The 13,756-nt window shown below is 31.4% G+C and overlaps 1 protein-coding gene across 1 annotated transcript in view; it reads left to right on the top strand.

Annotated features, from left to right (window-relative positions):
- The window catches only part of LOC126880388 (guanine nucleotide exchange factor subunit Rich), a 109,419-nt gene that overhangs the window by 52,597 nt on the left and 43,066 nt on the right, over positions 1-13,756 (top strand). The window contains exons 9-12 of the mRNA XM_050644223.1: positions 790-937; positions 1,103-1,212; positions 1,337-1,468; positions 6,176-6,415. Coding sequence (XP_050500180.1) covers positions 790-937; positions 1,103-1,212; positions 1,337-1,468; positions 6,176-6,415 — 630 coding nt within the window. The remainder of the gene's footprint in view (positions 1-789; positions 938-1,102; positions 1,213-1,336; positions 1,469-6,175; positions 6,416-13,756) is intronic.

Below are 13,756 nucleotides of genomic sequence, written 5' to 3'. Positions count from 1 at the left end.
AATAGGAGATTCCAATAATGACTGAATATACAGGGTGATGAATTTGAAAAACTAAAGTTACTAATAATATAAGAAAAACGGCAAATATGGCAACATTGCAAATATCAAATATGGAATCCCCGTATTCCAAAATATATTGACCTCAAATTTTGTACAATTATGACTAGCAATTTACGAGATAATTGGCCGTTTCCAGACTTTTGGGCCACTCTTTATGTTGTATATTGAAGATTTGGCATTTTCAATGCCTACTTTTTCATTTCCAAGAATTTCTGATATGTGGACAGCCGTAGCTCAGCGGCAAGATACTAGCCTCATAAGTCAGTATCTTGCCGCTCGAATCCACGTTGGTGCCGAGTTAGAATCTCGGCACTAACAACGAAATTTTTATTTCTAAAAGATACGAACCGTACACCGTGCTTTGGAGAGTATGTTAAGCCGTCTTTCCTCCTGGGCTAGTATACATCGACACTAGTTACTTGAAACATGCTGAAAGATGCAATTGGCCCGGAACAATCCGAAAGAATCTCCCCGGCAAAAATACCATACGACATTATTATTATTTACGGTGGCTTTTTTTGTTGTAATTTTTGATGAAAACCACATGATTAATCATTAACAATTAGAATGTTCATGTTTAAATACTGTCTAAAGCAATCTGAAAGAACTGTGGAACTAAAAATATATAATCTTTATTATAACGAGAATGAGTAATAATTGGCTGAGTGAAATATATTTATATTATGTATTTTTCAATTAATACATTAATTATTTTATTTTACAATATAGGCCCATTTAACGGAGGCTCTTTGGCTGTTTTGCGGATCACATGGTATGAGAGTTTGGCTTCCTTTGTACCCAAGAGATGGAGACAAAACACACGCTTTTATGTCAAAAAGAATAATGTTACCATTTCATTTACGAATTTATCCTTTGGGTGAGTACAAATATGTAAATATAATATAAACTTATCAGAAAAAATATAAACTTAATATTTTATTCCAATTATTATATCTATATATTTATTTCATCTGGTTTTGACCAATATTTTCAAACCAATGGTTACAATGGGTCTGTTTATTTTCATTATTTTTTATTTTAGCAATATTATTTGAAGATGCGGTCATATTGGGCGCTGAAACTGATACAGTTCTCTATTCTTCTGACTCTAATTCACCATTTTCCTTACCATTATGTGTTTTACAAAGAACTGTAAGTAAATATTATATTTTTTCGTTATCGTCAATCTAATGATTAGATTTAGTAACGTTACTATCTCTGTACTCCCCTTTTGTTCTCTAATAATTATTGAATATTTTGTTGTTTTCTATTACAGAGTCAAGTATACTTACACCAAATATTAAGGCAGCTAATAAGAAGAAACTTGGGCTATCATGCTTGGGAAATAGCCAGAAGTTGTATGGGTTTACCATACTTTCCACATTCGTTAGAATTGTTGTTACACGAGGTATGTACAAAAGTTTTAATTGAAGTCTTTTCAATCTGTAATCATTCGAATTTAATAAATCGCAAAATAGTATCAATTTACACGGCTCTGTAAATCAAACATGTAATCAAACAGGGTGTAACAAAAATACAGGTCATAAATTTAATCACATATTCTGGGACCATAAATAATTTGATTGAACCTAATTTACCTTAGTACAAATGTGCACATAAAAAAAGTTACAGCCCTTTGAAATTACAAAATGAAAATCGATTTTTTCCAATATATCGAAAACTATTAGAGATCTTTTATTAAAAATAGGCACATGGTATTCTTATGGTAGTAGTATCTCGTAAGAAAAAAAAATATAGTGAAATTTGGACACCCCATAAAAATTTTATGGGGATTTTGTTCCTTTAGACCCCCAAACATTTGTGTACGTTCCAATTTAATTATTATTGTAGTACCACTAGTTAAACACAATGTTTTAAAAACTGTTTTGCCTCTTAGTACTTTTTCGAAAAATCAGCTTTTATCGAGATATTTTGAATATTTGTCAAATCCACCACATATTTGTATATGACTAAGTACGATTATGGAGACTTGGTAATAATATGAAAATTTATTTATGATTTACATTCTTAGTTATATTTTGAACCATATTAAAAAATAAACCACATCTTGATAAAAGTTGCCTTATCGAAAAAATACAAAGACGCAAAAAAGTTTTAAAAACAATCTGTTTAACTAATGGTACCGCAGTAATAGTTTAATTGGAACGTACACAAACATTTGGGGGGTTTAAATGAACAAAACCCCCTAAAATTTTTATGTTAACATATTAAAAAAGAAGCCGCAACTCGATAAAAACTGCCTTATTGAAAAAATACTAAGAGGAAAAAAAGTTTTAAAAATATTGAATTTAACTAATGGTACCACAATGAATTGAAACTGCAAAGCAAGCATTTATAAAAATGAAGACACTGCTTACAAACAAAAACCTTCAGTTTCCTCTCAGATTGAGGGCTCTAAGATGCTACATATTTTCTATATTACTATATGGAATGTAAGCTTGGACATTGAAAAGGCAACATATAAGAAAAATAGTAGCGTTCGAAATCTGGTGTTACAGAAGAATGTTGAAAATTCAGTGGGTTCAAAGGATTACCAATGTTGAAGTGCTACGACGTTTAAATAAGGAGTTAGAAATTATGAACAGTATAAAAACAAGAAAACTAGAATATTTGGGTCACATTACCAGAGGAGAGAAATATGAGCTGCTGAGAGTTATTATGCAAGGAAGGATCCAAGGAAAAAGAAGCATAGGAAGAAGACGCATCTCCTGGCTGAGGAACCTTAGAGAATGGTTTAACTGTAGTTCATTACAACTGTTCAGAGCAGCAGCCAACAAAGTGACCATAGCCATTATGATATCCAACCTCCGCTAGGAGATGGAACTTTAAGAAGAAGAAGACCACAATAATAATTTAATTGGAACGTACACAAAAGTTTGGGGGGGTTTAAGGGAACAAAACCCCTATACAATTTTTATAGGGTGCACAAATTTCACTATAATTCTTTTTTAAGATGTTCCTGCCATAAGAATGCCACATGTCCATTTTCAATAAAAAATCTCCAATAGTTTCCGATATATTCAAAAAAATCGATTTTCATTTTATAACTTCAAAGGGCTGTAATTTTGTAAAGGGCTAAAAAGTCAGTTTTTATCGAGATATTTTGAATATTTGTCAAATCCACCACATATTTGTATATGGCTAAGTACGATTATGGAGACTTGGTCATAATATGAAAATTTATTTATAATTTACATTTTTAGGTATATTTTGAACCATATCAAAAAAGAAGTAATATCTCGATAAAAAGTGCCTTCTCGAAAAAATACAAAGAAGCAAAAAAGTTTTAAAACACTGTGTTTAACTAATGGTACCGCAGCAAAAGCTTAATTGGAACATACACAAACTTTTGGGGGGTTTAAAGGAACAAAACCCCCATAAAATTTTTATGTAAACATATTAAAAAAGAAGCCGCAACTCGATAAAAACTGTGTTATCGAAAAAATACTAAGAGGCAAAAAAGTTTTAAAAATATTGAATTTAACTAATAGTTCCACAATAATAATTTAATTGGAACGTACACAAAAGTTTGGGGGGGTTTAAGGGAACAAAACCCGTATACAATTTTTATAGGGTGCACAAATTTCACTATAATTCTTTTTTAAGATGTTCCTGCCATAAGAATGCCACATGTCTATTTTCAATAAAAAATCTCCAATAGTTTTCGATATATTCAAAAAAATCGATTTTCATTTTATAACTTCAAAGGGCTGTAATTTTTTTATGTGCATATTTGTACTAAGGTAAGTTAGGTTCATTCGAACTATTTTTGGTCCCATAATATGTGATTTAATTTATGACCTGTATTTTCGTTACACCCTGTATATTAACTTTATATTCTGTGCAATTTCGGATTTATGTATACAGCGTGTCTACTTGAGTTGGAAACATATGGGAAACTTTTTTATTATTAATTTTACGAAAAAAAGTTATTCTTTATAAAAAGTTCTGCATGCCCCAAAACCTAAGATTCAATTATCAGATATCAAATTTTCTCAATATTATACGAGGTATGTCAAAAAATATGAATTTCGGCTAAGGGTAAAGTACCTTTATTTCTCTCAATATCGAAAATTCTTATTATGAAAAGTTGTTTGGAAATAAAAACCAAGCTCAAATATGTAATTACATGCTTCTAATTGGAAAAAAATATTTTCCAAATTTTTCTCAAATTTATTGATACTAACTTCGTTTTTATTCATTACACATACGATAACTCTTTTATTATTACTTTTACGAAAAAAAGGTATTCTTTATAAAAATCTCTGTATGTCCTAAGACCGAAGATTCAACCAACAGATATGACATTTTATTAATTTTATACGAGTTATGTCAAAAAATATGAATTTCACTCAAGAGTAAAGTACCTTTATTTTTCACAATATTGAAAACGGTTATTAAAAAAGTTGTTTAGAATTAAAAACTATGTGTCAATATGCAATTACATCCTTCTAATTGAAATACTGTGAAATATAAAGGTGCTATAATATTGAGCGAATTTCATATTTTTTGACACACCTCGTATAAAATTAATAAAAGTTGATATATCATGGTTGTGTCTTAGATTTTAGACCATGCAAAGTTTTTTATGAAGAATAACTTTTTTTCGTAAAATGAATAATAAACGAGTTATGATATTTGTAATAATTAAAAACGATGTTGGGTATCCATAAATTTGAGAAAAATATTTTTTTTTTCAATAAGAAACATGTAATTGCATATTTCATCTTAGTTTTTAATTCCAAACAACATTTTATCATAAGAATTTTCGATATTGAGAGAAATAAAGGTACTTTACCCTTAGCCGAAATTCATATTTTTTGACATACCTCGTATAATATTGAGAAAATTTGATATCTGATAATTGAATCTTAGGTTTTGGGGCATGCAGAACTTTTTATAAAGAATAACTTTTTTTCGTAAAATTAATAATAAAAAAGTTTCCCATATGTTTCCAACTCAAGTAGACACGCTGTATACAGTATAGAGCAAATGAAAGGAATAATTCGTTATTTCGTAAGCCGGCGACATTTAAATTAAATAACCTTTCCAGTAAGCTAGCAGACGACCCCTATTCTTATTTTAAAAATCATTGATTACGTCATCACGTCCACATTCATGACGTCACTAGTATGATGTATATGCCAAAAAATCATAATAAATTAAAATCGACCTGTTTCAGGATTTTTCCTGAAAGTCACTGACTTACTAAATAACGAATTTATTCCTTTATTTATTCCTCAAATTACTTAAACTTGTTTATTGAATACAATAAATTATTGTAATTTATATCAATAGTTAACCTTAGCTGTAACTATGAGTCAGTAATTTTTTTACGTTTAAATTTCATCATTTGAACATTTATTGAGGTTATTAAAAGGTAAACATAAATAATGTTTATAAGTTTAAATAAACGTCAATATACAATGTTTGTTATAAACGTAAACATTTGGGATTCCAATAATTGCATTCATATACACAGGGAGATACAATTAATTAAATTCACTTCAATAATTTGACATCATATTTATATTTTGGAGCAATACACACCTAGTGCCTATGGAGCAATATTAAGAATGCAAAATTTAGGTTATTTTACTTACTTCTGCTTGGTTACGATAGAATACCACTTTCTTCTTTGCATTAATTTGTGCTTATAATTTTTCGGAGACGAACAGAACTCGAATTGACTATTTCTCGTTGTATTTTTACAATACATAAGACAGCATTTGCGAAGTTCCATTTTCCTCAAACATAGGCCTTATAAAACGTGCTAAAAAAAATAAAAATACCACTTCACGCACACGATCGGTTCTCATATCCCTTTCAAGTAGTTGTGCACAGCGAATACGCCGCGTAGTAAAGGTAAACAACATTAATTTTTGTAAATTATAATTTTAATCGAAAGTAGTTGATAATTATATTTTTTTACTAATTAAAATAAAAAAGGTCGTCGAAAAAGTATAGTATTTTATTCGCATGTAATCATTACATGCTCGTTGAATAATATAATATAACTGTATGTTGTTATGGCTATATTACAAATATTGTTTCTTGTATAAATTGTAATCCAGATATTTAAAATTATTTTTAGGTTCTAGAGGAAGAAGCCACAAGCAAAGAACCCATTCCCGATGCTCAATTACCTAGTGTTTTAGAATTTATAATGGAGTATCCAGTTTATTTACAAACTGTAGTACAATGTGCACGTAAAACGGAGATAGCGTTATGGCCGTATCTGTTTTCTGTAGCAGGAAAACCAAAAGATCTTTTTCAAGAGTGTCTCGGAAAAGGACAGCTTGAAACAGCTGCATCGTACCTTATTATTTTACAAGTAAGCACTTTTGAACTGTTTAAATAATTTTTCTCCGCCTCTATTTTTAATAATTCCTCCGATCATGATGAGCTTCTGGTCTGAAACTTCTCTTGTATACATGTAATATCATAAATATATTATTAGCTAGTATTGTACTTCAACAATAGTTCCGTTAATTCGGATAGTATGGGCGCACTGGTTAAGAAAAATATTTTTATTCCCCTTTTTTTGCACAATCTTACTTGAAATAGTCCCCTTAGTAACGATAGCATGCCGCTGTCATGCTCCAACAGCGCTTAATGCTGCCTCTCTGTACCTGCGCTCTCTCCAGAGATCCACCACTTCCATCTAGTGTTGGAAAATTCTCAAGAATGAAAAATCAGAGAATATTCTGGAAAATATTCTCGATATGGAGAATTTTCTGAGAATGACGCACTTAAGAATATTGTTGAAGATGAAAAATAGGATTTTAAAAATCATGATCTTATATACAAAATTATGAGACGAAACAACAGTGTTCTTTGTAAATAAAAAATACAAAAACAACAGAAAACACAAAATTTCTTTGATAAAAAAATTAAATTTTCTTCTTAACAGCAAATAATCAATGTGGTATGATAAAAGATGAGACCTCAGATTCAGAATCTGTTTCTATCAGTAACTCATCCTAGTCATCTACAATCTACATTTCAATGTACTGATGAGTTGTGGGATTTTGTTTTTCACGAGTGGCCAGCTTAATCATGGATTGTTCTACGTCTAACAATTTTAAATTGTGAGCAATAAAAATTACCTTACGAGCCCGTTTAACAGTGAGCCGGTTTCTTTTAGAGGAGTGGATAAAAACACCATAAGTACTGAAACTTCTTTCAGTCGCTGCACTGGATGAAGGCATGCTTAATATATCAACTACTATTTTAGTTAATTTTGTTCCGAAACATGTACCTTTTCACCATATGATTAAGTCTAGTTTTTCAATTATTTTACGACGTATGGTTTTCCAAAAAATCCCTCTTTAGACCGATAAAGTGCCAAATCTGCCATTATTTCAGCCGACTCATCACCATATTTTAAAGTTGCTAAATTATGTACAAACTCAGTTTCCTCAACTTGTTCTTCTCTGCTTAAATGAACACCATTCTAAATATTTGCACGTTAATATTGCACCAAAACAATAAATATTGACACTGTAAACACCCTTGCTAGTGGTTCATGGGATTGGCAAAAACAATATACAGTGGAACCTCGATAACTCGGATTAATCGGGACCGCGGCCGATCCGGGTTATCGAAAATCCGGGTTAGCCGGAGAGCATGGTAAAAATTAATAAAATACGGTATACTTATAGATAAAGTCCGTTATAATTAAAATAACATGAAATATAATATATGCACAGTACACATCTAACTTACCTATAGTTGTATAGAGTATAGTATAGACTATAGACAGTATAGAGAGTATTGTTCATTTCTAGGTAAAAAAATTCAGTCAGTTTCGGTTGTGTCAATTTCGTCTGCCATTGGAACAATGTTATGTTATTTTAGAACAGTGGCTCTTTCATTGTTTAAAAGACCATTGTTTAAAAAATATTTTTTTAAAAGACAGTTGGAAATAAATAAAGGAATAACAGGTGCCTATTGTTTGCGATAGCCCGAGATAATGAACATCGCTCTGGCGCCGCCGCCGCCGTGTGCCATAAGTCATTTTTATTATCGTATAGTTCAAATTACACAAATACCCATTATCTCTCAAATACTATATTATGGTCGAAGCGAAGTTTTATCAATGAAACTCGATATTTTTAAGACATTCCAGAAGAGGCTACAGATAAAATGTTTTAACATAATACATACATTTTTATTGTTGACATGTTTGTTTGATGAAAATCGGTCCGGGTTAGCCGGACTTCCGGGTTATCGGGGGCCGACTTATCGAGGTTCCACTGTACCTACATATTTTTTAAATTATAATAATTTGACCCGTATCTAGTTTTTATTTTTGTTTCGGTTTTTGAAAATATAGAAAATTTTTGCCGAGAATATTCTCGAGAGAATATTCTCTTCTAACATCATTACGTCCGCCACAGCAGAAATGCGAGTTGTAATAAAGTTATGGATACAAACTCTTCGTGATCTTGTAAAATGGAGTTTTAGGTTTAATTTGACGATTGCTAAATTTAAAAACATTATTATACTGAGTTATCGAGCGTTGAAAAATCGCCATTTTCGCACTTTTTCAGACCTTAAACTTTTTGTACCTCAAAAAAGATGCATTTTAGAGAAAAGTTTTTTTTATGGCATAGACTTGGGTGTCAATTAGCCAGTCAACTTTTTTATTTTCTGTTCATACATAAAGAAGGCAATGAGGTCCTTAGAGTTCCATAGCAAACTCTTCTACAGCTATCTACTCAGTTCAAAAGCTGGCCGCTATGGACTGTCCAAGTTGCTCACCACATTCTCCATTATACATCTTCTTCTTCTTCTTTTTTCATATGTACATAATATACCAAATTATCAGGATTAATAAGTTTAGAGGTTAATTTTAGTTTCACAGATAAATTTCATTAAACAATCATATATATTCTTGCTGTTCAGAGACAATATATAGGATATATTGAAAGGTGAAAAACATTACATTTTATTAAATCTTGGATTAAATTATATGTGCATGCAATGTATTTTGCGCACTCAAAGAAAGTGTGATTCAAGTCACCAACCTTCTGACATTCTGTACAAAGATTTGAATCAAAAACTTTAATTCTTGCTAGATGTAGAGGGAAACATGCATGTCCAAACTTCATTCTAATTAATGTTGTTATATATCTTCGAGGTACTACATAATTTTTAAACCAATATATATTTGGAACAGAAGGTTGAATCAGTGAATACTGAGATTTGGATTGTTTACAAAGATCTCGCCATGATTGACTCCACTGATTTTTAACTCGATGCTTAATAGTGTTAACTAAGTCAGATATGCAAAACTTACGATTATGTGAAGTACCATATTCAATTTATAAAAAGGGGGACAAAGCAGAATGTCAAAATTATAGGGGCGTGGAACTATTAAATGTAATATATAAGATATTAGCAGTCCACATCAAAAACAAGCTAGCAAGAAGTCTTAACAATAGCATAGGTGAATACCAGTGTGGCTTTAGAAAAGGGAGAAGTACTATAAACAACATCTTTACTTTAAGAGAAATACAAGCTGAGAGCTATGAATATAATAAACCAACAATGGCACTCTTCTTAGATTTTAAGCAAGCTTTTGATAGAATAAAAAGAAAAGAAATATATAAAGCGTTAAAAAATCTAGAAGTTTCACCAAAAATAATGAGAATGATAAAGCTTACACTTACGAAAACAGAAAATAAAGTAAAAGTAAATAGCAAACTAACAGAAAATTTCGAAGTGAAAGAAGGAGTACGACAAGGGGACCCGTTGTCATCACTGCTATTTAATGTAGTATTGGAAATGATAATAAAAGAGGCTAATATTAACAGATTAGGACATATATATCACAAAAAACATCAATGTTTGGCATTCGCGGATGATGTAGTAATTCTATCCAGAAGCAAGGAACAATTAAAAGAGGTAGTAGAACGACTAGAAAAGGCAGCTCGAGAAAAAGGACTTTATATAAATGAAACAAAAAATAAGTACATGGAATGGACCGACACAAAATTTGAACAAGGGCAATATTTAATGATAACAACGAATGAAGGAACAATGTATAAATTTGAAAAGGTAGACAGATTTGAATATTTAGGGACCTTATTTTCTAGTAAACGAAATATCCAGGATGAAATACACAAAAGACTAATGTCAGGGAATCGTTGCATTTATGCACTTAATAGAATACTCAGAAGCAAAAATATATCCAAAGCAGCTAAATTAAGAACGTATAAAACTGTGATACGACCAATAGTTACGTATGCCGCAGAAACTTGGACTATGACAAAAACCGAGCAATCAATGTTACTAGTGTGGGAAAGAAAAATACTTAGAAGGATATTTGGGGGAAGAATAATCAACAATCAGTGGACACGAAGAACAAACAAGGAGTTAGAAGAATTGTATAAGGACCCTAATATAATTGCAGTTGTAAGATCACAAAGACTTAGATGTTTAGGACGTGTCCAGAGAATGGCCCAAGTTAGAATGCCTAAAATCATGTTAAGCGATACAATAGGTGGTAAAAAGAGAAAAGGAAGACCTAGGACCAGATGGAGCCATGAAGTTAATGATGACCTGAAGTATCTCAATGCAACCAATTGGAAAGAAAAAGCGAAGAACAAGCAAGAATTGAGGAAGATTGTAAACCAAGCCATGAGCCTGCTTGGCTCGAAGTGCTAATGTATATGTATATACCATATTCAATAGCTTTTTTAGCCAAACTATCAACATATTCATTATGCGTTAGTCCTATATGAGCCTTAACCCATAAAAAGTTCACTCTTCTTTTATTTTTATGAATTTCAAAAAGGATTTTCTTAATTAGTAGGATATAAATACTTGAATTGTTATTGGGAAAATCTATAGTTTGAATAGCAAGAAGAACAGAGAGTGAATCGGAAATAATTGTTGCAGATATATCTTCTGATTCTTTAAAATATTGCAGGGCCTCATAAATTGCTATGGCTTCAGCACTGAAGATAGAAAAATCATGGCCTAACTTAAATATTTTTTTTGTTTTAGTAGCAGGTATGAATAGAGAAAAGTTACTAACTACTTTTTTGCTCAGAATGAACCATTTAAGGTCGCGGCATATTATCATGCACGAATCGTTTCCAGCACGTAGCGTAGTCTCCGAAAAACCTGATTTTACAAAGAGGTGTCTGATACGATAAGTTCCGGACAGTATGAATTGTTCATCAGCGGCGGCTCGTGGGTCAATCTTCAGGGGGGTCATTTTGGTTTGAAAACTTCAAACTGTTGATTTTTTAAAGTATTTAAAAGATCTTTTAGCATTTATATTTTAGATAAAAAATACAGACTTAGATAAAACTCAATACTATTTACCCTAGTTTTCCGAAAATTAAATTTGTCTTTTTTTAGAGTAAATCTTTTAAAAAATATAGGAAAAATGGTATGAACAGGTTATTGACTGATATATAGATAGGAATATTTATAGTATAATAAATTGTAAATTTATTAAAACGAAACTTACTTTAAATATTTTTATATTTTAAGTCAATTCTTCTATCCTTTAGTTCTGCAAAATAGTCTATGACCTTCTCATTGAAATTTGGAATGCTCTTGACAAGCGTTTTCTCGATGCTCAGCATAGACAAGGCACTAAGTCTAGGTTGTCCCATCGTATTACGCAGGAATGTTTTTACTCTTTTTAAAGTAGAAAAACATCTCTCACTTTCCACGGTTGTCATAGGGAGTGTGCACAAAATATTTAATAACTTCACTGCTTCAGAAAATGTTTCAGACAAATTCATGTTAATAAAAAGCTGAAGTATGGCTACTGCACCAGCACTATTGCGAAAATCCTCACGACAATATAAGACTTCAAGTTCCGATTTTAGTTTGGAAATATTCACTGTGGGATAATTAGCCGTCACCATTTTTAAAATATTTTGCGGAAAGTTGGTAGTGTATGCTTCAAATTTCTCTATGTAGAATAACTGTGAAATCATGAGATGATCATTGAAACTAAACCTGTGATTTATTTCAGATATAATAATATCACAAATTTCAAGTGCAGTTCGTCGCTTTGGATCCTCTGCAGTAGTTTTTCTTTTTTTTGCTGTTGATGTGCTTGGTACTTCTGATTCCAAAATAGTATTTCTAATTATTTGGATATTGTTGTTAAAAGACAGGATACAATTTTTGACAGATATAACATCAATGTCTCGCATTTGCAATTGTTTAAACAATATATCAACATGGGGCATTATTTTATGGAAAAAATTTAACCAAAATAAAAAATGCTCATCTTCCAAATGTCTTTTTAAACCAGTTGCTTGATTTATATTGTTACCATCTTGCTCCTCATCAATAATTTCCTCTAAGCAAGATTTTAAATCATCTTTATAAGTGTATACAATTTCAACACATTTTGTATTGAAAGCCCATCGAGTAGGCGCAGCTTTAGGTAGCCTTACTTTAACCACTCTATCCAGAACCATCGTACGTTTTGGAGATCGGCCGAAAAAGGACGAAAATCCGTGTAAATTTGCAAAAAATATTTTTATCGGTTTGTGTTGACTCGCCGCTTTTTGGAGGATAAGATTAAATTGATGGGCATAGCAGTGAATGAAGTGTGCATTTGGGTATATTTCTTTAATTTTTGTTTGTACTCCTCCCAGTTTACCGCTCATGACTGATGCACCATCGTAACTTTGGGCAATCAATTTTTCAGGTGCTTCATTAATTTTTAATAATTGAAGTTCTTCCAATATTACATTAGTTAAATGTTGTGCTGTAGTACCTAGGGGGTTAACAAATTTCCAAAATCTTTCATGTACAATACCAGTTAATACATATCGCAATATGATAATCATCTGCGTTTTATTGGAGCTGTCTGTGGTCTCATCTACTTGAATGGCCACAAAATTTGTCTGGCCAATCTCCTTCATGATATGAGTATGCACAATGGCTAACATTGATTCTAAAATATCGTTCTGAATTGTTTTCGATGTTCCTTTAAATACTGTACTTTTTTCAATGTGTTCTTTAAACATTAAATCCAGTTCAGAAACAAAATCGATAAGGCCCAGAAAAATTCCACGATTATTGGAGCTGTCACTTTCGTCATGACCGCGCAATGCAATTTCGAAAACTCCACAAAATTTTACACAGTCGATTAGTTTGTTTAAAATATACCTATTTTTAGATACCAATTCATTAAAGTCATGCACAGATTTACGATATACACTATCAAGTTGCTGTCTTATGTTAACACGTCCTAAACTTGCGTAACTCATTGATGAATTTATATGAGTAGTTGAAGAGGCATGTTTTGTAATTTTCACTTTTAAATGCTTAATGTCAGTTACTCCATTTTTCGCCCATACAGCGTCATTCGAAAACAGTAAACACGGATAGCAAAAAAATGCATTTCTCACACTGCAGCCACAAATCCAATCACACAAATTGTACATTGATTCTTTAAAATATCTTTGAATGTCCTTACCCCTATCCTTTGTTGTTTGTTTTAAATTCATGTTTGGTTTTGGTCGACCACTTTCTTTTTTCTCAAGCCGCCGTTCATAATTTAGTGTTCCAGCAGATTTTAAGGCAATTATTTCGTCAACAACACTCATCTTGTTTTTGTTACAATCACAAAAAAATCCAACAAAACAAAATAAATTACGCAAATACGCCGCGATCGATATAGACCTGC

This window comes from Diabrotica virgifera, chromosome 2 (genome assembly GCF_917563875.1).
Source record: "Diabrotica virgifera virgifera chromosome 2, PGI_DIABVI_V3a".
Lineage (NCBI taxonomy): Eukaryota > Metazoa > Arthropoda > Insecta > Coleoptera > Chrysomelidae > Diabrotica > Diabrotica virgifera.
This window is presented reverse-complemented; position numbering and strand designations above follow the sequence as displayed.